This window comes from Carya illinoinensis, chromosome 1, assembly GCF_018687715.1.
Source record: "Carya illinoinensis cultivar Pawnee chromosome 1, C.illinoinensisPawnee_v1, whole genome shotgun sequence".
In the NCBI taxonomy this organism is placed as follows: domain Eukaryota; kingdom Viridiplantae; phylum Streptophyta; class Magnoliopsida; order Fagales; family Juglandaceae; genus Carya; species Carya illinoinensis.
The window spans coordinates 49,043,653-49,070,057 of NC_056752.1; the positions used below are offsets into that span (position 1 = coordinate 49,043,653).

At 35.9% G+C, this 26,405-nt stretch overlaps 4 protein-coding genes across 4 annotated transcripts; 1 reads left to right on the plus strand and 3 right to left on the minus strand.

The window, feature by feature from the left end:
* The first annotated feature begins 3,733 nt into the window (after positions 1–3,733).
* LOC122280505 (exocyst complex component EXO70A1) lies at positions 3,734–6,724 on the plus strand. The gene is made up of 2 exons (XM_043091433.1): positions 3,734–6,097; positions 6,329–6,724. The coding sequence occupies exon 1, from the start codon at positions 4,020–4,022 to the stop codon at positions 5,865–5,867; it is 1,848 nt and encodes a 615-aa protein (XP_042947367.1). The 5' UTR covers positions 3,734–4,019; the 3' UTR covers positions 5,868–6,097; positions 6,329–6,724.
* A 1,613-nt stretch (positions 6,725–8,337) lies between these two features.
* On the minus strand, positions 8,338–12,597 carry LOC122280514 (transmembrane protein 87A-like). Its single transcript, XM_043091446.1, has 5 exons — positions 12,150–12,597; positions 10,770–11,688; positions 9,724–9,819; positions 8,973–9,109; positions 8,338–8,872 (listed from the first exon to the last, which is right to left on the minus strand). Exons 1-5 carry the CDS (start codon positions 12,368–12,370, stop codon positions 8,698–8,700), a joined length of 1,548 nt encoding a protein of 515 aa, XP_042947380.1. The 5' UTR covers positions 12,371–12,597; the 3' UTR covers positions 8,338–8,697.
* A 1,385-nt stretch (positions 12,598–13,982) lies between these two features.
* LOC122280516 (sm-like protein LSM1B) lies at positions 13,983–17,040 on the minus strand. Its single transcript, XM_043091457.1, has 5 exons — positions 16,525–17,040; positions 15,648–15,716; positions 15,325–15,440; positions 15,167–15,229; positions 13,983–14,308 (listed from the first exon to the last, which is right to left on the minus strand). The coding sequence occupies exons 1-5, from the start codon at positions 16,583–16,585 to the stop codon at positions 14,231–14,233; spliced, it is 387 nt and encodes a 128-aa protein (XP_042947391.1). The 5' UTR covers positions 16,586–17,040; the 3' UTR covers positions 13,983–14,230.
* Positions 17,041–17,682: 642 nt separating this feature from the next.
* On the minus strand, positions 17,683–24,318 carry LOC122300764 (protein DEEPER ROOTING 1-like). The gene is made up of 6 exons (XM_043111642.1): positions 24,160–24,318; positions 20,115–20,195; positions 18,841–19,359; positions 18,305–18,470; positions 18,094–18,150; positions 17,683–17,944 (listed from the first exon to the last, which is right to left on the minus strand). Exons 1-5 carry the CDS (start codon positions 24,316–24,318, stop codon positions 18,131–18,133), a joined length of 945 nt encoding a protein of 314 aa, XP_042967576.1. The 3' UTR covers positions 17,683–17,944; positions 18,094–18,130.
* Positions 24,319–26,405: the final 2,087 nt, after the last annotated feature.

Genomic DNA, 26,405 nt, shown 5'->3' on the forward strand with positions numbered 1-26,405 from the left:
ATTTTAAAATTAATTATTATAATATTTTAAAATTAATTATTATAATTTTTTTAATTTTTTAAATAAAATATAAAAAAAATATAAAAAATTTTAATCTAAAAGAAATAATATATTATATTATAATAATATTTTTATTTTATAATATTTATAATTAATTTTTTCTTTTATTTTTTAAAATTCAATAATACTTAATTTATAATATTTTATTATTATTTATAAATCATTTTATTATTATTTTATTTTTAAGAAAATTTAACTAATTTATAATTTAAAAAACTTAATTATAAATTACGATCTAAAATTACATTTATAAAATAAAGTTCTTCCATGCAATTTAAGGCCCCAAGTTCCCAACAAAACAAAAAAATAATTCATGGGGTCGACGCAAAAGTCGTCGTTAAAATCCCAACCTACCAGGTCATGGCTCATAGCCTCATCCCCCATCCTGTCAGCCATAATGCAATTTACTGCTGCTCCGTTTGACCGCTACTCAAAATATATATTTTTTAAATTTTTTATTTAATAATTAAAAAATAACTTTTAATATATTAATATATATTTTTTTACTTTTTAAAGATACTAATAAATAAAAAAAAATAAAAAAAGCATAAATGTACTTATGTACTAAGCGGAACCTCCAACGATCATTACTAGACACGGCAGCCTAGCACAACCCATCGTAAATAATAAATATCATTCCTATTGTTATATCTTTTGATTGGACTATTTATTTCTTGAAATAATTTACATATTTTATACAATTAAATTCTATGTCATTTAATATAATATATTAAATTATAAAATTATTTTTATTATAAAATAAATTTAATATATAATATAAAATTATATTAATTTATAAATTTATTTTTATAAAATCTATTTGTATCATAATATTTCTTATTCTTAATGAATAATTGTTGTATGCCATCTCATTTTATCCCTTCATTTTTTTTTTACTGCTTATGTATTTAATTTTTTTTTTAGTTTAGAGCATTGGTATTATTTTATGTGTATGCATTTGTAAAAACATCTTGAAAAACCTATACATTGAATTATGTATATTTAAGTCAAAATAATAATAACATATTATTTCTTTATTAAAATTATTATTTTTTATTTTGTGATTAGTATCCATTGTATATATTTGGCATTAATAATTCAAATATAATAATAAAAAATAAATTTTTTATATCATATTAAAAATATGGTAAAATGATAAAAAAATATAATATATTATAATAATAACATAAGGATGAAGGTGAAAATTTGTTGTATTGTTGAAGGATGGAAAAGAGAAAGGAAAAATATAATTGCAAGTATAATTGTGTACTAATCTGTGTACCAATATGATGTGATTGGTCAAAAAGTAGATTTTATTGAAAACAGTATTAATTTAAATTTTAAGTATGAATAAATCAGTATTGATATACAGATTAGTGCGTAATTATGTTTGTATGTACCAAAACTCAAAGAGAAAATGGTTGTGATATCGTGACACGACACTGTCCTTTTGAAGGAGCTATCGACTGCGAGAGTTTTACTAATGGTAATTCTGCTTGCCCGAGGATAATAGTTGGGCCAAGAAATGGAAGAAGCCCATGCATGCATTCATGCATATGACTCTTTAAACATTTAACATAGCCTCAGATTATCCAAGAAGCCCATGCATACACGCACGCTCTTGTGGTGGCCCTTCTCGAGACACCGTTGTAGAAGAAGTTATTGTGCAAGCTGGGGAAAAAGGTCAAGATCAAAATCCAATACTGCAGACGTGCAGTGTAACTGAGAGATTTCAGCCCAAAACGAGCAAAAGTCTCGATCAGGTTGACATCGGGTCCCCAAATTAGTCAAGGCTTTCACTCGGAATAAACATAGGTAATAAAAGGCTAAAGTTCAAGCTTCTAACTGGCATGCAGCAGGCATTAATGGCCCGGCCCATGTTTACTTACTATTTAAGCATACAAATTTACGATCTCGCAGTGCGTGCAGAGCAACGAGTCAATGACAGCCAAAATGTTCACCTTCTCCTGCGACGTACCCTGGCCTGCCTGCTCGAGTACTCGTGCAACTCTGAATTTAGATAACAGATTTCCCCTGACGAAGAAGATTGTGTAAAATCTCTCTCTCTCTCTCTCTCTCTCTCTCTCTCTCTCTCTCTCTCTCTCAACAGGGTGTTAATTCAGGGGAAATCTAGTACTTAATTGATGATTTACTCTTATAAATATTAAATAAGCTGCACCAGGCCACCATGCACGAGTCCAAGACTACAAAAATTATTTTCAGAAAGTAGGAAACAACCATCGATGCATGATGATCTTATCACAAAATAATTGCATTTTAAAATTATTATTTTATTTTATTTTTATAAAGTGGGCTGGATTATTCTTAATGTAGATTATAAATGTACGTGCAACAACCATGCATGCACGTGAATGTCGGCCTATATTGGCAGTAGATTGGTTGACTTTATTAAACGCATCATCATCTGGCTTCTTAATTAATTAGTTAGCAGAGATGAATGGGAATATTTGCTAATTTTGAGAACTAGAGAAGGGTGAGAGCCACTGCAGCCAGGACACTCTAACTAAGCTCTTGCCTATCTGGCCATATAATGCCAAGCTGTACTTTTTTCTTTTTAATTTCTGAGATTAAGCTGGATTTTAATAACTTGGGTGCTCGAGGAATTTTGTTGGGGTGTTCAATGTTCATAGCAATTTTAGATCCAAAGTTTCCTTAAATAGTATAAACAAAAGAGAAGGAAAATAGAGCTTTGGGGCTTTGATTGGAAGTGGCCCATAACGCTGGCAAAGTGAGATGTCGGACTGGATGGACCCAAACTTGGGCCGAGTAAAGATATATTCATTTGCGGAAAAAAAAAAACTTATGTTATTTTAGTTAATGAGTAGGCGTTAGGCAAATGGAAATCGAATCACCCGAAAAAAAAAATTAATAATAATAATAAAAAAAAGAAATGGTGGGAAAAAGACTGATCCGTACGATATATATATATCTGCGTAAAGTAATACTTATATGCAATCACTTCAAAATTTTAGGATCAGCATAGACTTTTTTTCTTTTATTATTAAACGGTCAAGAACTTTGTAAAATATCACTTTTTCTTGGGGAAAAAACAAATCGTATAAGGCCAAGGCCAAGGCTTCGAATATGTTATCCAAACATTTCAATTTCAAAGGCCTTGATGACCTATTGCATTATTTAATTTGGACATATAAAGATATAATGGTAAAATAAAAATAATGTCACAGGTTGTAATTTTCACTCTCACTACTAATAAGATTGGTCTCGTTTGATTACAAAGATGATATAGGATAAAAATTAAAAGTGAAATAACAAATTATAATATCTTATTAAAATATAATTTTTTATGATAATTTTGTTTTAAATTAAAAAAATTGAATTACTTATCATATTTTGTATAAAAATTTAAAAAAACTGTAATAATTAATTAAAATTAGATTATACAATTTATATAACTAAACAAAGTATAAATATTATATCGTTTATTTATAAAGGATCTGCACATGCACATGCAGTCCTAAGTGAGAATTATAAATAAAATTTTTTTATTTTTTTAACTAAACCATTAATTTAGGAACACATAATTAGAAGATAAATGTGTGGGAAACAGATAGAAGAGTGGTAGCCAATGAGAACCAAGTCTAATTATCAATACGAGTCCATAATTTGGACTCTGAAAATTCACGTCAAGACAGAAAAAACAAAAATCAAAGCAAGGCAAAGCAACCATACATACTTTTCCAAGCTCCTCCTCTGGCCTTCACCATCACCACTAGCACCTCCATTTCCTCCCCCCGAGAAAAACTCTCTCTCTCTCTACTTATTTATATCTTTCCCAATAATACATCAGTCCAAATATTTTCAGCGATAGCACCCGCTTTTGCTAAATTTATAGGCTGAAGTAAGATAATTAAAAGGAAAAAGATTATACTTCTTCTCTTTCGATTTTTTTTCTTTTAAAAAAAAAAAAAAAATTTGGAATGGAGCCGCCGGAGAATAGCAGAATACCGTTGGATGCGGCGGAGAAAATAATTCTACAGTGGGACTCCACGGCGTCAGAAGAAGCGAGAGAGAGAATGATCTTCGAGTCCGATCGCCAGGAGGTCGATCGTTACTTACAGGCCATCGATGAAATCCAACGGTCGTTATCGTCGACCTCACTATCCGGCGAAGATAGTCAAGGCAGCAACAAGGTGAACACCACCATCCAGATCGCCATGGCTCGCCTAGAGGACGAGTTCCGCAACATCCTCCTTGCCCACACCTCTCCCATCGAAACCGACTCCTTCACCAGCACCGCAGGCATCGATCCCAGCTCCTCCACCCTCTCCTTCTCTTCTATAACTACCAATCATACTGAACTCGACGACCTCGTCGATGAACATTTCGGGGAAGAGGATCTCGAGGACGCCAGCGGCAGATCAAGTTACCGATCATCCTGTAGCATCCGCGAGATCGATCTCGTACCGTCCGATGCGATCTTTGACCTCCGAAGCATCGCAGAGCGGATGATCTCCGCCGGCTACCTCCGCGAGTGCATTCAAGTCTACGGCAGCGTCCGAAAATCGGCAGTTGACTCGAGTTTTCGGAGGCTAGGGATCGAAAAACTGAGTATTGGCGATATACAGAGGTTAGAGTGGGAGCAACTGGAGACGAAGATCCGACGGTGGATACGAGCCGCAAAGGTCTGCGTCAGGGTTTTGTTCGCGAGTGAGAAAAGGCTCTGCGAGCAGATTTTCGAAGGAATGGGAACCGCCGTGGACGATGCGTGTTTTATGGAGACTGTTAAGGGCCCGGCGATTCAGTTGTTTAATTTTGCCGAGGCGATCAGTATAAGCCGGCGGTCCCCCGAGAAGTTGTTCAAAATCCTCGACCTCCACGACGCGTTAATGGATTTGATACCGGACATCGACGTTGTGTTCGAATCGAAATCATCCGAGTCGATACGGATTCAGGCAGCAGAGATTTTATCTCGGCTTGCGGAGGCTGCGAGGGGAATCTTGTCGGAGTTTGAGAGCGCGGTACTGCGCGAGCCGTCGAAAGTCCCAGTGCCGGGCGGTACGATTCACCCACTGACGAGGTACGTGATGAATTATATAAGCTTGATTTCGGATTATAAGCAGACTATGAATGAGCTTGTCGTGTCAAAACCTTCTACCGGGTCAAGGTATTCGGGTGATCCGACGACTCCGGATATGGAGTTTGCGGAGCTAGAGGGAAAGACCCCTTTGGCGCTTCATTTGATTTGGGTGATTGTAATTTTGCAATTCAACTTGGAGGGCAAGTCGAAGCATTACAAGGATACTTCTTTAGCTCATTTATTTATGATGAACAACGTGCACTACATTGTTCAAAAAGTGAAAGGGTCGACGGAGTTAAGAGAAATGATAGGCGACGACTATCTGAGGAAGCTAACCGGGAAGTTGAGGCAGGCCGCGACTAATTATCAGAGGGCGACTTGGGTGAGGGTATTGTATTGTTTGAGAGATGAGGGGTTGCATGTGAGTGGGAGTTTTTCGTCTGGGGTTTCCAAGACTGCTTTGAGAGAGAGGTTCAAGTCGTTTAATGCTATGTTTGAGGAGGTTCATAGGACTCAAGCTGCTTGGTTGGTACCCGATCCGCAGCTTAGGGAGGAGCTGCGGATATCTATATCTGAGAAGTTGATCCCGGCTTATAGGTCATTCTTTGGGCGGTTCAGGAGCCATATAGAGAACGGAAAGCACCCCGAGAATTACATCAAGTATTCAGTGGAGGATTTGGAGACTGCTGTCCTGGATTTCTTTGAGGGCTACCAGGTGTCCCAGCACCTGAGAAGGAGATCTGGATGAAGTTGAGTTTTGCGAGTTAGAAACTAGAACATAAATTCTTTTAATTTTTCTGTGGAGTATTTTGGGTGATCTGGATGTGGTGCTGATCAATCTGGGACTTCCTGAGCTCTCCGATTCATTTGAGTTTCATCATTCGATGGTCTGTGGGTCGTATGAGATCAACTTCTTTGGGAAGATCAAGTGTCGCGCTCTGGAATATCCTAGTCTCGCAGCTTGAATGCTTCTACCCTGTAAGCATGTGATTTGTTCTCCTAGCACGTTCTAGATTTTGTTGCTTTCTGTTCATATTGGAATTGTTGTATGCGTGTTTTCTTTTACTCTTTTAATGTCAACAAGCAGTTCCTTTTTTTTTTTTTTTAATAGTTTCAGATGCATCTTGTATCATTTTTCAGTTTTGTCCTCCATAATATTGAAAATGGATTCTCAGTCGAGCATTGACAATCTGGCCGTTTCTTTTTCAGGGTTATAATGTTTCCAGGGAATTGAGTTAATACCAAAAATGGACTACTAGATAAGCTTCTACAATCTGATAGAAAACTAATGGAGAGTCGCTCAAGATGTTTTGTAGCTAAAAACTGCGTACCTAAGTTCAAGTTTGGCATAAATCCATGTGATATTCCTTGTAATCCCGGCAACCATATATTATTTATAGTTGTTTGGTCTTGCTCACCTGTCTCCTTCAAGCTGCATCCTAGAATTTAGGTGCTTGTAGTGATAGATACTCTGTTTGGAATTTCCAGAACCTCATATCACGCGGTTAGGAATTTCCTGGTTTAAATGTGACGAGTTCTATTATGAGTTTTGCAACCTTATATATTTTGATTCGAATATTGATGTTAAGTTCAGAACTTTTTCTTCGTACTTTCTCATAGAAAATGTGAAGGTGTTTAGATTGGCTGATTTCACATACAGTGAGAATTCTGTTTAGATCGATTAGCCGTGATCCTGTGGAACCCCTCCCCTTCCCCTCTCCCCCTTCTCTCTTTAGGGGAAGGGTAGGGCTACTCTGCCGCCCCACCCTTACAGCTAGGCTTACCGTCCAGTGCAATTTTTTTTTTTAAATTTTTTTTTCACAAATTTTTAATCACTTTCTTAGTCATTAAAAAAAAAAAATACATCAATACACTTGAAATCACTTTCTTAATTACTAAGTAAAAAAAAAAATTATTTTTTTCTCGAGTGATTCACTTGAGCGGTACCGCCTGGGCGGCGAAGAGGCTTTATCCTTAGGGGAAACATCTACTTGCATCTGATTCTTACATGTCCATATTAATTATCGAGAATGTTAGCTTCCATTTTGATAGTGAGTTGATATAAGATAAATTTAGATGAAAGTTGAATAAAATATATATTTTTTAATACTATTATTATTTTAAAATTTGAAAAGTTAGAAGAATTGTTTTACTATATTTTATATAAAAATTTTAGCAAGTTATAATGATGAGATGAGATAAAATGTAATATTTTTATCATCGACCATAATTTTACATAAATAAATAAAAATTTTTAGGTTACGTCTTTTTTTTTTTTTTTTTTAATATATATAAAAAAAAAAACTGGAGGCGCCTGACACTTGTATCTTTCACGGAATAACATGATGAATTATAAGGTTGCAAACTTTGACCCATCAAATTACATACCATCCTACTTTCGAGAATGAATATCTTTACCAATTGTGTTGTGCTACATAGGTATTAGGTGCTACCCCATGCTGCGGGGCGGGGACCCTACCCCGCACCTCGCCACCATGCGGGGATGACTTTTTAGTCCTGCCTCTCGCCTAAGCCAATCCATTGGGTTTATTTTTTTATTTAAATTATAATATAATTAAAATTTATAAATATATGATCAATCCATTGGATCACATTAGTAATATAATTATTGTATTTCCTTGACCTCTTATATAAAGATTGATTTAAGAGGTCAAGACAATCTAACTTGAATACAATTTTGAATCTTTAATAAGTTGTATATATCTATATAAATATAAAAAATATATTTTTATATATGTAGAGCGGTGGGGAGGGCAAGGCCCTGCTAGGGTTATCTTGCCCCTCGCCCTTGTTGGACATTCTCCTTGTGGGGCAGAATAGCGAGGTAAGGGCTTCCACTGCCCACCTATATTATATATAATCATATTTATATATTTGTAATTAATTAAAATATTTATTTTATATTAAAAAATATGATACAGTCAATTATATTAATAAAATACATAAAAAGATATGCAAAATTGACTTGCATAAAATTTTTATTGCCAATTTCATCGAATTTTCCTTGAACCAAGAACGAAAAACGACGTGGGGGCGTGCACATAAAAGGCGGCGTCAGGCCGTTGAGGCGGCATCCATCCAAGCGCCACATTTCACAGGTACACGACGGCTGATGTTTGATTTTTACTACAGCTCTGCGTAAGGGATTCTAAATTAATCCTTTCTTTCGTCAACAAAATTACTTAAGTATTTTCCCGTCACATTAAAAGGCTATTATTTTTCATTTAGTTATATTCAAGGAACAGGATCACGGGAACCGCGTTATATTCTCACCGCCGAGGAACAACACCACCAGGCTCCATTTCTCATCTGTTACAGCAATAATTGAGCAATCCATTAAATAACTTGACAAGGAGTCGGCAACAAAACTACCAATGGAATTTAGGAACCAAAAAAAAAAAAAAAAAAAAAAAAGAAGAAGAGAGAAGTCCAAGTCACGTGATAGTCGCAGCGTGGAATTGAGTCGTAACCCCTACTTCTGTATACATGCTAGTGGGAATTCATGGAGTAGCTGAAGGATTACAACAGTGAAACCAAAGTTGCCACTGGGTTTCAATTTACTCGGTCTTCTCTTCTTCCATATCACCGTTCGGTACTCCATTGCCACCTTGCAACGGTCTAGCTTCAGGTACACTTCGAACGTCCTTTGAAGGAAGTGGGGCTGGTTTTATGAGAGTTAGATTTGTATCATCCTTGTCAAACTCTTCGCTTGCATCTCCAGAGTAAGCATATCTGTCAAGGAAAAAAATTGCGTGGGAGTGGAGCTCTTTGGGTAAGAAATACGCAGTTTCGACCTTGAAAAAAAAAGAAAACATTTTTAATAGAGCTTTACCGTGTTGAGCTCTGAGAGGGCGCCCAAAGAACACAGATCACACATAGGAGCGAGAAAGACAGGGCTTGCCAGAATGCCGGGATGATCCATGCAGTCTGCCACTTCTCATTGTAAATATCTGTTGATTTGAAGTAAAGCTGCAAAGTACAAGTGGTGTGAAATATTTTATCAATAACCTTTATATAGCTGCAAATACAAAGATGGGAATAATCACGTAGCAAGTGACTCCTTTATCAAATCAAGGATGACACAGCGGCAGGATGAAAAAGAAGCATTAATAAAACAAAATTTCACCCCTTTATGGACATGAAGTAAAAACTTGGTCATATAAGAACTAAACAGTTCCAATCCATCTTATTCAGGCATTACCAATCCAACCTGTGCTAAAATAAAGAACAATTTTTTAACAATGGTGTCTACTTTTTCAATCCATCCTATAACTTTAATTAGCTTGAATCCATTTGTGCAACTAACTTGTATATAATAATTGCTTAAAACAATTGATAATGGTGAGTTATGATGCTACAGTTTGTGTCCCTCCATGGGTTTTTAACGAATTCTTTCTATTATCTTCTCCTTCCCCAATTTCTATAGATGTTATTTCTTGGTAAGTTATAATTTCTATAGATGTAATAAATTCAACCGGTAGGAATTACTAGGTCATTTGGCAGACGACAAATTTCATGAAAATGCTACTAGATATCGTTGTTCTCATTATCTTTTTAAACATGAGAGTCAGTGTGTGCATTACCTCGTAGCATATCCAACCCACGGACACAATAACAGCTACGGCCAAAGCATTTGTATACTTCCTGTATATATCCAGTTTAACCAGCATTCTTCTAGCCTGTCATGTCACAAAAAAGGAGAAAAATAATCATTGCCTAGATATTTGCATATTAAAACGCATAAGACAATGAGGTAGCATTACATAATGAAGCATTAATGAAGCTTGAACAGCCAACCAATTCCAGTGTAGAAGGCACAAACAGGTATCCTCCAGATACTCGTTGAAGGATTCTGTTGTATCTTTTGTATACATTCCGTGTACATGGGCTATGTCTAATTCTTCCATTAAAAAATTTCTTAATTACGTATCAAAAGCTATTTGAAGGATTCTGCCGATCTAGTAGTGTACCCTGAGAAGCAATTTTTATTTTGATTTTCTCTTTTAACAAGAAATCAAAGATTCCATAACCCCACAAATCATCCTTCCATTTGTGTGGATACTTCAAAGTTTTAAACTGGCTTTTGTTTTCAATTTGAAACCACAATGGAAAGGCCATGTCTTTCCATATTCCCTAAAGGAAAATGCTAGGGGGCCCAACATGTGCTGCCGCTTCCCCTAGTGCATTTCCAATTTTTTCTTTCTATTTTCTTTCAAACATTTTTAAACATATTTAACATTTTTTAAAAAAATACAAACATTCACTAGGAGTCACTTTCTTAACCATTAAGAAAAAAAATTAAAATATATGAGCAGTCAAACTGAGGGAGCAAAATCAGGGGGCTACTTAAGCATTCTCCTTCCCCAAAATTGTAGCTCACATAGTTTAACCAACTTTAGTTTTGAGGAACAAGAATAAAATCATTTTTTGATAAGTGAACAAGAATAAAATCATAGAGCCCTTTTACTTGTAAGCCGGTGTTGAGAACACACCCTCCACATCAATGACATGGCAATACTTTATTTGTAAAAGAAATTTAACAAATAAAAATCTTGTCATGTTTCAATTTTCATAAGATCTTCACAGAAAGAAATACTAAAATGAATAAGAGCAGATCTAAACTAGTTACCTGAAGCTTATTTAATGTAGCAGAGAGGGAAGTAAATATCCAAAGAATGAAAAAAGCATCCAAGACTGCCACAGGAAGAACCAAAAAGAGTCTTGCCTTCCCTGAAAGGTCACTTACTGCACCAACATTTTCTACCAATTCAAGTACTTCAGTTGCCACAAAGAAGGTCACCCCGAGCATGACCACCTTTGATGTAAGCCCACCCAGGGTAGGTCTCACAACACCATAGCCCATCGCAACCATTAAAATGATCAAACGTGCTACCGTACGCTTAACAGACCCAGAGGTAACTGCCCACATGGTTATCCCAGTTGGCCTGATTCCAGTCTCGTTGAATTCGGCATACTCAAAATACCATAGAGTCATCTCAAACATGCCCAGCGTTATGACTAGTGTGATACAGTTCTGCAATGGAAGAACTTCTCTCCAAAATCTTGCATACTGGAAGAACCAAAAGATCCCAAGTATCAAAAACGCAAAGGACATGAACCCGTAGAAATTCATAAGTGGTGCCATTCGACCAGGTAAGTAGCCAGCAGGATTTTTCCATACCGTTTTTCCATCCACAACTAAACCTTTTAGCTTCGGATCGCAATGAATGAAATACATGTTATACATCCCAGTTTTAGTTATCTGTATTGACTTTGATGGCAACATTGCAGCTAGTTCCTCTACACCAAATGAGACGCTAACCGCTTGTGGCCAGCCAGGATTCTCCGTAGATGGGCGATGGATTATTTCTCCTTCTGAACATACACCAAGTTTTGCAAGATCTGCTGAGCAACAGACTGCTCTTTGACCTCCATAGGCTGAACCCCCAATTGTTTGTCTATCTTCCACCTCAAAAACAATAGCATGGACTGGACCCGAGCTGAAGTTAGCAAATTCCTTGTCTCTCCGAAATGTAACCTTTTCAAAACTGGTTTCATATTACGACATGTCAGGCAATAGGAACAAACAATTGAACCAATGGAAACCAAAGCATTCGTCAATATATCACTCATCAACATTTTTCGTCAAATTCAAAATATAAAAAAGGAAGAGAGAATGTAGAAATGGAAAATAAAAAATAACAGTGAGTTGACTCAAATGAAATTTTGACTATTGCAATAATATCGTATTCCATCCCCCCTCCTCTTAAATACGTAAATAGCTAACAATTGTTGTTAGTCGATGATCTTCGCCTAAATTTCAATTCGCACCAGATTCACAATGAACATTTCAGTGTCTTAGGATGCAATACATTCCAAGCTAGATCTTGACAGGATGTACAAAAAGAAAACCAATAATCACCAAAAAATCATCAAATATAAGAAATTAAGCAACTTTTGTCTTTGAAAATAACCAAAGCTTAGCAAATCAACAAACTCAATCATTTACCGTATGTAAGACTCGCCATTGGTGGAAGTCTGGCTGTTGGTCTCGCTCGGAGTAGGGACCGAAGAGTAGATTCCCTCGCTGCCAGCGTGGACTACGAAGGCATTGCCTTTAGTGGCGAATCTCTCGCCGGCATATTCATGAACCGAAGCTTCGATTCCAATGCATGCAAAGCACAGGTAAAGCAGACCAGCAACCGTGCGGGAACAGGAGAGCCGCTTCATTGGATTGAAGCTTTCAGAGTCAGAGAGAGAGAGAGGAAAGTTCTGGATCTGTACTAGTGCTTTGTCTCGAGAGCGAGAGCGAGAGTCAGGACGACCGTCCCTGGTTTTCCACTGGGTTTGTATAGCTGACTACTGGTTAAAAGCGTGTGATTAAGGAAATGATTGGGGAAAAGATAGAGTGAGGCGGAGCCCCATTATAACCGTTGATGGTTGAGGTTTTGGAGAAAATGAAGTTAACAGCTGTGACTTCGGAAGGAAGTAGTCTTGTCGAGGCTGACCAATGGGCTTTCTTTGTACTTCCGGTGATTACGGACTAGCAGCTCGATGTCGGTGATATGCTTCCCTTTAATAAGAACATTTATATAGATTATGCATATACAGTTTTGATAAATATAAAATGAATTTAGATATTTATTATTTTATTTATATAAATATTTACATTAGAATAACGATTTTATTATTATATAATAATAAAATAATATAAAATGAATTTAATTTTGACTATTCTATTCACATTAAATTTTTACATTGAAATTTTCATTTATTCATTATATAGTAATAAAATAATATTAATCTAAAAAAAATTTAATTTAGATATTTTTAATTTACTTAATTTTATCATGAATTTAATTTTAATTAAAAATATTTAAATTTTTAATTATTTAATTTATTTAGCTCATGAATTAAAGCGTGTGCAAGACGGAATGATATTTTTTGAATGCAAGATGAAATGATATACTATATTAGATCTGGTGCAAGACGGAAGAGAGAGAGTTACATAAATTAATAAAATAAAGATTTGACTTTGTACAATATATATCATACCAAATTTGATCATTTTTTTCTAATTTCTATAGCTAAAACTACAAAATTTACTTTTGCTAATTGATGTCTAATATCCAAAAAGCGGCTTTAACTATGCATTTGCATATTCCGATAAGAATAAGAATGCTCTAATAATCTAGTGAGTCATAAAAGATTTTTATTTAAAAAAAAAAGAGATTTACAATTTAATTGTGTAAATTTCATATTCTATATTTAAAAAATAGTAAATTTAAAGTTTATATAAAAAAATTATTTTTTTAATAATAGATCACATTTTTTAACAAAAAGTGCATGAAAACTCCATGCCTAAGACTGTATTTAGAATTTCTTAAAAAATAAACCAACAAAATCTATTTTATAATAAAAGTAATTATAAAGAAACTTTGCAAGATTACATTTATAATTTTTTTTTCTTAGTTAAAGCATTTCTCGAATGATAATTTAATTATCCCTATTATTTGAACTCTTAGATTTCATTCCCTCAACATTTCTTAGTGCTAAAACGTCGTAGAACATTTAAATAATCACCATTAGGTTCGTTAGAAGAGGAAAACAAGAAGAGTGCCTTACTTCCGCATATAATTAAACTCTTCAATTTAGGTAGGTATACCATTTCCCGTAAAAACAACATAAGAAATAGAAGAGTTAACGAACCTCTGACTTTAATTGGTAAAAACCTTTTTGTTTCTTTAGACGGCATGGGTATGCTCCACATATTTAAGGTTTGAATAAGAGATCATTGCCATTTCCCAATCTTTGACAGGACCAAGAGTGATGGGCTTACGAATTACTAAAATCATCTATCTTCTAAATCAAAGAAGAGAAATACTTGCCTTCATTCGAACAAATATTACACAGAAGGAATTTGAAAAACGTTCGACCTTTTAAAATCCTAATTCCCAAAGATTACGCCCTCCAACATCTATCATTATCCAACAGCCAAAAGGGATAGAGAAATTAAATGTGTTGAGAGAGAAGCCGCTATAATATTTGCGGACAGACATGTGGAAGTATTCCAAGAAATAGCCAACCTCATCAATCCAGGTCAAGGAATTCCATTCTTTTCCTCATGGAACCTTTAAGATCTGTAGCTTCCCTTTCTGCTTTCTGTGCCTGCAAAATTTTGATGCAAGTCAAATACAAAATTATAGGGGAAAGCTCGCCGCCAATCCCTCCCCCCCAAAAAATCAACAATCTTCATCACTGGAAAATGAAGAAAATTGAACTAGACAAATGAGTATGGGCTCAGCAAGTTAGTAAATGAGTATAGACTTCTAAGTAGATTCTCCACAATTCCACCTAAAAAAACAACCTTTTCAAGAAAACTCACAGAGCGAATTACCTCCACACATGTATGTGTGTGTGTTTGTTGCTCTGGCACATCCACTAATATATACAGTGATATACAGTAATACACAATCCATATTTATTTTTGTAACATGACAATACATTCAAAACTTTCCATACAAAATATAAATAACTAATTTACATAACACTTCAACAGATGATAAATATTTTTAACACAGAATTTGTCTAACTTTCTCTTCTTCATACTCTTTTTTTGATCAGTTAAGAAAGGTTCAACATATCAATGTTACTCTCTTGAAATTTCTTTGAACCTATCTCTCTTAAAAGAAGTCAATTAATCGAATGCACTAAAGATAAATACAGGACCAACACAAGCCAGGTTAACATATCATTATTAACTCCGCCCCTAAGGAACTAATGGCATAACATATATATTCATATATTCTTATTCTTTTTTTGATAAGTATTCATATATTCTTATTCTCACATACATAAATGCATAAATAGAAACTACATAAGCAAGGATACTTTGTGAAGCACCAATAGAGCAATGATCATGTGTCAAAAAGCCTACAGTAATGATCAAAATATTATATTCAATATTTTGTTCTTTCCTTTAAACCAATTTATGTACTAAAAGAATATTATAATAGTACCGCTTACCCTTTTAATTTCTGCTTCAGAGACACGAGTCATATGTGGGGGAAGTTCCTCTCTCTCTAAGTCCTAAAAATCCAAGTGAAGATTTTAAGAAATAGAAGGGTGTTTATTTCACAGGGAAAAATCAAAAGATATGAAAGGTCACTAACAATTGGTCATACCAGCTCACCAATTAAAACAACATTCTCTCCACGGATTATATATAGGCCCAAAGGAATATCACAATAAAGCTCACCAACAATAACTCTCTCACATGCTTCCTCAAGGACAGCGTTGGCTGCAATGGGAGGAATATAACATTTTCAGTCATTTAAAAAATTATAGTTAGAAAAACGATTAAAAAATTTTATAGCATGTGAAACCCTAAACAATCAGAATGGAAACATTTTTTTTTATAGGTAAAAGTAAAATTTTATTGATATAAAAGGCACTGCCTAAGTACACCGGCGGTATACAAGAACAATCAGAATGGAAACATCAGTACCAAATTGATCAAAAGAACGAAGTATTCCCAAGAGCTTTCGACCATCTCGCAGCAGTACAAGAAGTTTCTCTGTAGCATTAATTAATAATAGTGTGAGACCAAGAAATGGAAAGAACAAAAATTTGTCAATCCAGAATTTGTAAGCCAGTTTAAATCTACAACGCAAAAAACTATGAGCTTCTGAGTCATGCAGATAATGTTTGGGTTAAAAATGCATTGCATGTGAAATAAGGTAGAACAAAGGCAAAGCAAAACTCTACATAAGAAGACCCAGATGTTCAAGTAGAACCATTCAACCAATCTCACACTTAAACATTAAATATATTTTTGCCTTTTGTAGGAAGTATTCAAGATTTCCTAAAAGATGAAGGATCCCAATCTAGATACCATAACTGATTACTTTAAAACAAAAGGCCACCAGAACTTGACCCTTGAAATTCAGAGCACCAAGTAAGCGAGATACTAAAACTTTTACTGTATTTTAAGAGGCAGTGAAAGAGAACAATCGTCGGAGGGGGTAACCTTCATGTTACGTATGCAATGAACAAGGAAGAAACCAAAATAATGGGTAAAGAAAGAAACATCTATGTATGAAAACGTAAATCAATAAACAGAAATTCTTCATAGCACATACATGCTGCATAAACAATGAAATTGCAACAAACAATTTACATAGTCACATCGAAACAACCACTCCAACAATCTCTCTCTTGGTTATACCCATAAGATCACATAATTAGATACTTGCCGCATCACAAAATTCATAACCAAGAAAAATACCTAAACTGTAAAATGGTAACGTCCAAAATCAAGCACACCAGCAATACGGAGACGTTGAAATATACAAGAAAACTAGAGAGAGAGAGAGAGAGCATACTGTCAAGATAACTGGCAAGAGAGGTAGAGAGGTAGACATCTTCCGGGCCCGCCCAAGACATCGATAATTAAAAATGAAGCTTTTTTCGGTATCTCAAAAACCACCGAAAAATTCTCTAAAAACCAAACCAATAATGGCATTGGCAGCTCAGATTTCCCTTCGATATGCCACCTCACCAAACCCTTTCAGAAATTCTCCAAAACAACAACAAAATAAACCCCGACCCCAAAAGATCTCCAAACAAGAACAAAACCCTAAAACTTCCAGATCCAAAAACCCTAGAAAGTTAAAGACCAAAGAAGTGGGTGGATGATTGATATTTCTCTCCCTGATTGATGGCCAGTCTAGGTTGGGGCTGAAGATGAACTCAGATCCAATCCCGCCGGAAGAGATTCAGATGGAATTGACTGAAAGTCGAAGGGAAATCGAGAGAGGGAGACCGCGGGATTTCTTCTTCTCCTCCCTGTTTTATTTGTTAATAATTTGGGTTGAGTTTGGTTCGCTGATTAAAGAATCGGAATGTAAACATAAAATGTTAACTATGAAACTAAACGACTTGTAGTATTATTTCCGCTGTATGATCCATATGCTACAACTCCTCCACCTACGCGACTTAAAATAACGTGGGCCTCCTCACTTCCATTTCTTTCTCTAGCGAATAATCTTCTAAGTCTAATTCAGTTTCATCTTTACATTTTTGGCATTTTAATTTTTTATTTGCAATATAAACATAAAAAATATAAATTTATATTATGTAAGGAAAATCCATATGAATTTCTTCCCCACCCTCATCCCCATCCCTATCTCCCTTAATTTTTTCCCTCCCAATTCCAAGTTTTACAGGGAGTTTTCGAACCCTCCACCATTAATGAAATCTTTCCCTTTCTGGCCACACAACTTTGAGAATTAAAGCCACATTTGTTTTGAGTTTTCTCCATTAGTGTAGCACATTCTTTCGTACCTTGTGAAATGAATTAAAGCCACACAAAAACAAATGAAATCTTACCAGGCCAGGAAGATAAAAAAGTACTGCCCAAGCTATGAGAACATTGAGAAGCATATTAGAGTCTTTCAATATCCACATATATATATATATATATATATGTAATATTATTCTCGATAAAATATATTACAAAGAGAGCTACATCGCGTGGATAAAATAATCATAGAACCGGATGAAACATGTAGATAATGTCTAGCTTTGCCAGTACAACCTACATAAATCCTTTTGATGATATCTTATAACATGTCTTGTATTCTGTCCACAGATACAACCATGAAAAAAGGGGTAAGCACCGTTAACAAACGAGAGACATTATCTGGATCAAATACATTTTGAGGTCCTCTCCCGAGAGACACCATTAAAAGGTTTCCTTGATGATTGGCAATCCCAACTGCATGAATTCCTTGACATTTGAATCTGCAAAGTTATCGTAGCATGAAGTTAGAGATATTCAAATTGCCAGCACGTAGATTCTTGTGCAGGCAAAGATATGAAACTGACCCTTAATTGAATTGCTCTCTTAATAAGAAAGATGAAATTGTTTTGATTTAGTGCGATCTTCTTACCTAGTAATCGAAATATTGATTGTAAAGCTGGAGGCATCTATATCTCTAGAACAATATCTGCAGATCAGAGAAAATATCACATTAAATGCCAACATTTTGTGCATGTTTTCATGTTTTTTGAATTTTCTTTTTCGTCTGAAGCTATGCAAGTTTTGTTGTGTATATAAACTTTCATTCTAATCGATAGGTGCTTCACTGAAAGTAACCTTACATTCAGAATCTGTCTTGACCCATTTGCCTCCATCATTGGTCTTTTCCTGAGTTTCTTCATCATTTCTCTGCTTTGTCATCTGTTTGTCTTCTAGATATCTCTTCATGGATGATGCCCGAGAAGTACTTTGAGGGTTCATCTTCTTGTGAAGCATTACTCTCAAAAGCTGTAGGCCAAAATGATGACAAGAAAAAAGATCACTAAAGAAGTTATATAAATCTAAGCTGGAAGAAAGATTATTATGCAGTAACATTCGTTTGGCATGTGCACAAAACGATATTAAAATTTCAGATCCCATTATTAGTAGTAGACATTGTTTCCAATTGGAGAGCATTTCAATGGCCAGGGCCTTAGTAGCCCGGGCTTGTTCATGGTGAATTAACACGGAAGCCAAATCAATTAGCTATCACAAAGGATAGTGTATATTTAGTTGTAATATATTTGCAGTACTTTGGCAAGAACAACACACACACTTTGGATGAATGCATGTTAGTTTGTATGCTGAAACTCCCACATATTGATTTGTTTATGTATACCTTCTCCATTCTTGACTCTTGAAGTGTATCCCTCAAACTGGGTGCTGGTGCAAACCCACTTCCACAGACAAACATCTTCTTGAGAAGGAAGGAAATTGATTTCTTCCCAATCGCTTTCTTTTTATTATCTGCACAGATTTCTTTACACCTACCAATTATGACACTAATTGTCCGGTCAATATCTTCATCTCTATCATCCGAATCGCTGCAAAGTGCAGTACTAAGTCTTCGATCAACCTCCAAGCTTGATGGGCAATTAAGAAATCTATCCAAAGGAAGATCAGCAGCAACTTCCTTGATCTCCTTATTTGGTTTACGTGATAAGAGCTTTGTCAACTCCTTTTGTAACTTTCCAACTTCTTCTGGAGTAAAATCTGATACTTCCTCAGATGAAGATGGATTATCTTGATCAGTATTTTGGCTGCCGAGATTTTCTTTCAAATCGTTGTTTCCAAAAGTTCCAATTGCTAGCAAGCCATGGGGCCAGTCATTGAATTCTTCACGTGGCTCTTGTTTCACTGGATCTATAAAATTAATGGAATATAGAAATTACATAAAAGTTGGAAGATCCAGCAAATAGACATTAAATGGGCACATGTTAAGAAGTGTAAATAAGTGGAAAAAAGGGTATATGCTATTATAAGCCAAAAATCTGATCCTGGGTTTACATATCAAAGGGATAGATCTAATCAGGAGACAGAAAAAAAAATATATCACCCAAAATATCGGATCGATTGAAGGGACAAACCGTACGTCCAAATTGACTATATATATATATATATCATATATGTCAAGCACGTTTAGAATTGCCTTTTGGATGGTTGACAATTAACAGCTAGCTTTCCTTCGGATCGCATTAACTTTCTTTTGAAAAGCCAGCCCATGTGGGTACTGATCACAGCTTCTCCCACTATACTTTCCCATACTAACAAAAGATTAAAGTCCATGGGATCTGACTTAATTTAATGATTCATATATAGGAGTGACACATGGCTTATTTTAAGGTAGAGAGTTTGGAAGACTTTTATGACTAATCACATTCTAATTAATATCATTTTTATGCTGGCTATAATTATAAGAAGTACGCGTATAAACCTAGCTAACAATCCTTTTCCGACCGTTGGTCATTTTGATTATCTTTTTGTATTGTGATTAAAAATCTTAATAAATTACTTGGATATGACTTGGATTCAAATCATTTAGATCCGATCCATTCACAAACCGTTGACGACAAAAAAGCTAAGTACGCAGGCAGAGCCGCAGAAGTTGAAAGAATGCTTACTAGTAGCTGAAGCTGTATGCTGTTTGTTGTTTCCTTGTTTCCCGTTAAGCTTATTTTGCATCCAACTGAAAAGCTGCAATCAACCAAATGAAAACCATCAATATTTCAGAACCATGAACTCTCATCATTTTACGTCGGTACAAGCTAAATGTACAGCCAGCCAACCTCTCCCTCTCCCACAGACATACACATGCACAAACTTACCTTCATTTTTTTTTCACGACAGAAGAACTGAAAGCTCTTTGAAAGTTATCGAAACGTGATGGAATGAGGTGGCGGAAGGTGGGTGGCGGGTGGTCTTTGAAAGACTGGGGTGTTCAAAGCCGACCTTAAAAGCCAATGAAAATTGAGCTTTGGAAATTTAAAGCGAAAGAAGGGGTGGTTTTGCTGAATTTCATGGGCAAGCTGAGAATGATTTTCTATTGGTTCAAGTTCCCAAAGCGACGGCCTTTTACACCTCCCACCTTCCACCTTTTATGCCTTCTGTATTCAAACTTTCTTCTCCAATCTCTCGACTTACATAACTTAATTATACAAAACCCAAAAACCCCACCACCATAAAAACATTCTCCTCTAATTTATAATCCATGTAAATGCCAATAAAATATTTAAAACCCATGGACGAGAATTCAGTGGTCGACTCTGGAACATTTGATGTACGTAGTTAGGAGCCATCTGTGTCATTGCTTGCATCAACTCGAAAATAAAAGTACAGATCTTAAGCCATTTTTCGAGTAAGAAAGTTGAAACCGATCTCAATGCATCTGCTATCGAACGGTAATTAGGGTGACACCAAGGATGCCAAAGATGTAGTTACAAGAGTACCGCAAATGACCACTAGTTTACAATATTTTCGTGCTTTCACAGTTTGCTTTTAATGTTACATAAAGTTCCACGATTACTTCCTCGATTCTTTACAACATATATAACTTGGCCCTTTGTTCTACGATGCCACATGCTACAAATGCGCATACAATTCAGCATATGTTTGTGAGCTTATAAAGAAAGATTTTAAAACATTAGTTTCTCCTTCCATTAAAAACAGGCCAAAACATTAACGACTGCAATAGGGAATGTTGAAAATGAAAGTTTCCTGATCTTCAGCTAGATTATCGATCCATTTCTTCTCTTAACCTCTTCACCAGGGTATAAAATCAGCAGGTCATGACTTATCTTTTAACTCATTTTTATTCTCTAATGAAGTTGGAAAAGATAACTGCTAATTTTATTTTTTGTTCACCGAACTATGTGGTGAGGGAGCTCAGAGAGAGCTGCGCCTGCACGCTTTCCTAACAACAATGTAGACACGCATGTCGGTTTAGTATTGGCTTCTTGAAATGAAGATATGGTCTCGTCCCGAGAGATTGTCTAGTAGTAGGCATGCATTGTTATTCATGATCACCCACCGTCACAGAAAATCCTGGAAAGACAAGTACGTACACTTGTTCACGAAATCTTGTCTAAACAAAGGCAGAAGGGGAGGGATCTCTTCGGCTTTGGCAAGAGAAGCAGCCCCTTGCCAACAGCCAAGCGACGCATACATATAAGCATCGTTATGTTAGCGGACAATCATATACGTTTTTTTGTACGACCAATTAATGCTTACCAGATTGATCTTTTAAAAGTTAAAAGAAGGGGAAATAATTCGGGACCTAAAGTGTTTACTGAATTGATTTTTTTTTTTTTTTTTGGCCTTAGTGATTAAGTGAATATTTTTTAGTGATTTTGTGAATATTTTTTATTTTTAAAAAAATATTTAAGAATATAAAAAGAGATGAATGAAAAAAAAAAAATGGCAACATTCGCTGAGTATTTGGGACAAATGTTCGGTAACTGTAGCAGGACTCTAAAAGAAAAAGTGAGGTACCATTTGCAAATAATGTCATCCATATTTTTTACAGCTGATAATGTAAATTTGATTGCTGCTTACTTCAAATTCATTCTTTGCACACTATTATTGTAGTAAGCTGCAAGTTTGTTAGCTGCCGAAAACACTTGGAAGCATGATGCTTGCCTAGAAGAAAATCCTCATTCATGTCCTGTTGTATTGGCGTGGTATTGCCCTATATAATGATAAATAACAAATCAAATAAATTAGTATAACATATAGCATAATTCATTTAAAAATGATTAGATTGCTAAGTGAAATAAATAAAAGTGAAATCTTAGAAAATCACCAAAGTAACCATAAAAATTATATTACAGTCATTAGTGAGCTTGGACACCACCGAATCACACGACTGGCCAATCGCGTGGGATCTTGTCTCATAATTGCCTGTAATGGGGAGCCAAAGAGTGGAAGAGGTTTAGGCAGTTGGCTACGTGTCACGACAATGTAACTCCCATCGTCTTATGTCGGACGAACACGTGTACCGAATGGGTCGGGTTGACTGCTATATATCATGATCTAACATTAATCTCTTGTCCCCAAACACCCAATTGGTCTAGGAGGGCACATACACAGAACAGCCATCTCTTAGATTGCTGCATAAACTACTTCTTCCTATCCTAAGGGCCACGTTTCTGCAATTCCATCGCTGCTTTCAAGATCCTCTCAGCATCGCTTAAGCATGATTGGACTACATTATTATAATAAGCAGTATCTTAAGCTAAACCATGATAATTAAAATGGGCATAAGCACAATTTACTTGGCTAAATGTTCTGCTTCGTCACTCCCACTGCACAATACAATAAATAAAGGTTTCGTACAGAAATGCATAGCATGTTAGTCATTCTAAAATCTATATGCAGTATGGACCACTTACACAACGGACATGCAAAAATGTACGGCCTCCAAACAAGCTAGCTGCACCACGAAATTAAGATTTCTTCTCATGATTTTACATCTAGTTGAGGATTACGGATGTTGAACAACTCGATTAGCTACGTGTAAAGATGTTCTACACAAGTAACACAACTCAAACCAACGCAATGTTCTAGACTCCATGTTCAAAATGAATATCCTATGAATGGAAGTGAAAATATCCCATGCATCCATCGTGATTCGGCTCGTCACCACAGTGCCTAAAGAAGTACTTTTTATTTTTGTTTTTAATTTTTCGGAATTGAAAACTCCTCGAGATGCAGGTAAATGGCAAGTGAAGAGAGTTCAAAAGAATCACTCCCACCAAGATACAACCTTTAACGAGAAAGAGTAGAAGCCATGTGGGCTATCGCATCTACTAGATGCCTAGGGTTCGAGACTCCAAGCAACAATGGAAGAGACTTTAATTACTATTTGTGGAATGTCACTCTTTGTCCGAGATAAACTAATTAAGACCTTGTATGATGTGGACCTCTATCTTCCATAAAGTGGTGGCCATCATGGTTTGATTAGCTCATCTTTCATGGGATCTTCAGCAAATTGATTAAAAAAAAGTGTCCAGCATTACGATTAAGCAAGTGTTTCATCGTGCAAGAAGGTCCCTTCCAACCTCAAGAATCAACATATTATATCTTACTAACATGAAAATAATAAAGTATGGCCTGTGTCTCTCAAACACAATGAGAAAGCCACCATTCCTGGCCGCTAATCAGGACATTGTTGGGCGTCCTTTCGTTCCCTGGGAAGGGTAGTCCTGTGGTCAGTAATCTCCACTGTATGTTTAGAAATCTCCTAGAGATGTGATAATGCCTATTACTCGTGAAGCTTTTTGAACAATCTCTACACAACATAAATAATGTAGTTGAACATATAGATAGAAAACTTATTATTCATTGATGTTCAACAGCATATACATACTACATGCCAATGATAATTATACCCTCATAAGTTACACTAATTACAACCATGTCCCCTCTAACACTTTCCCTCAAGTTGGGGCATATATATCATATAAACCTAGCTTGCACTACAACATTAAGTGCTTTTTGCGGCGAGTGATTCTCGACGTAACAAAGTCCAAACCCGCGGCTGAAAACATTAAGTGGCGTTTTCATCATCGCAGATGAAACGCCAGGAGTTGAGCGTGACATCTGCTCTGTTTCTCGCCGCAACTCAACTGCCGATAATTTTCGCCTCTTCCCGTCGATCTACATGCCGAGAAAGCCGATGCAGGTAACTGCCGCTGTTAATTTCCATCTTAGTCCATTTTAGCGCTGATAAATGAGATTTCAACTCCTTGCGAGCATCTGTTCGTCGCAAAGACCAGAGTCCCTTGGCGATTACAGATTCGCCAAAATATACTGCCGGCATGTCTAATCTCGCCGGGATTTTGGTTCGTCTCGCACCTCAACGGTGCCGATTTACGGTGTCTAACCATATCGCCAGATGATTGCTTTCCGGCATCCCCAACAACTTTTCTACTGCAAATTTCTCACCGGAGCAATTTACAGAGTATTCGACGCATACTCTCTGATTTATAGCGTTCCTCCATGTCGCCGTAGCAAAATGGACCGACCAATCTATTTGCACCGTGGGTTAACGGCGACGGGTATGATCCTTCTGGCGAAATTTGTATCCCCAAAATTCCCCTTTTATATATGCTAATCAATAATATTGGGTTTTAATTTACAAGCTCATCAATATAGGCCAATCAATCGATCATATTGAACTCTCAAATTTTAGTGGAGCTAATTTGATTATAATTAAATTCCTATGATCTGGTACTAATCAACTCTGTTTTCTCACATTGGGTTAATTTGCACAATATTGGGCTAATTTTCACACACAACACATATACCCTCTGATGACAAATTGGTGATCATCTGGTTTTGCATGTATATATTTATATCTCAATATGGCCCATCAGCACATTCTATATTATCTGAATCCTACATAGGTGCATGCAAAACCAAATGATATTGTAGTAAGTAAATCGTATATCAGCACTCTCTCTATTTATACACTTGAATCTGGTTTTGCACATGATATATAGATCTTAGCACATTATGTAGGCCTGTATATATTTCGTTATGTGTATATCAGACAGATAATAGAATTGCATATATATATATATGCAAATCTAAATTAATCAACCATGCAATTATAGAAATAGTCCTTATGTAATTGATAATATATGGAAGTCTACATTCTTACTGAAAGCAGTTATGTCAAATGGTATCTTGCACATGACATTACTCTTTCAGTAAACTTTGTCCATAACTTAGTTTAGAAGTGAGATGGAACTAAACTCGGCCATACTTGCTATTTCTACATCATGCCAGCAGTCCTACTGTTTCTAACATGTACATGTACATAACCCACGTACAGAGAAAAACTTGAACTTCTTTCTAGTGTTGAGTAGCACATCCACCTTCACCACTGCCCTTGGGCGGTAACATATTGACCTGTTCCAATAGGTAAACAATGGCATAAACATCATTTTCAGAAAAATGCATTCATTATAACCATTTCAACCATACGCATCACATATATGTATTAGCTAGCATGCAGTACTTTCCCTTTTTGCTAAACAAGTACAATATAATTATAGTCTATGTTAGCTACCACAATATAGGATTAAATACCAACTTACTGTCAATATATGACTCATGATATGTAGCATGCAGTAGGTAAGTCATGCTTTTTTCTTAAACCTCCCAACAACCACCTATGGACCTCTATGAATATTATTAACATTGCAAATAGATTTTCACATAAAACATTTGCATTCTATCAAACAACCAAAATCGCCCATAAATCATGTGTCACTATAATGGTAAAAAAAATTGAAACGACATTGAATCTGTCATAGATCTATGCAAACAACATTTTAGCCAATAAATGATGTTAATATTGAGCAAGAATCTAATTTACCTTGAAGTGATCCTTGACCCTTTCTAGCAAGATCCGAATATGGTCATTAATTGTCAAAAGCTCTTAACTGATTTATGAGCATCCCCAACACACCTTCATCAAAAGTGCAGCAAAAGTGTAGGTCTGCATACAAAATTCTAACTGCTGGCATGCAACAAAATGGCTAAGGAAGTGCAGTTTGAGTCTCTCTCTGAGACTCCACTTCTGACATTCGCATGTCAACACGATGCTCATACTCCCGCATATGCTCCCTCATAGCTGCGAACCCACCTTCAATATCTTCAAGCCTTTGTTTGTAATACTCTGAGTTTTTCCTATTTTCATCATTTTCCTTGGCAAGACGTTCATACTCCTCATTGGAAACTCCAGCTACTTTAGTAGATTCAGGCATAACTGAGTGGCCCATCCCTCTGGAATACCCTGACCTATGTCCCAATACCTCTCTAAATATTGCAGCTGCTGCATCATCTGTGCGAGCCTCTGGCTCTTTCGCATTCATCAATTGAACCATTTGATTCTGTGGC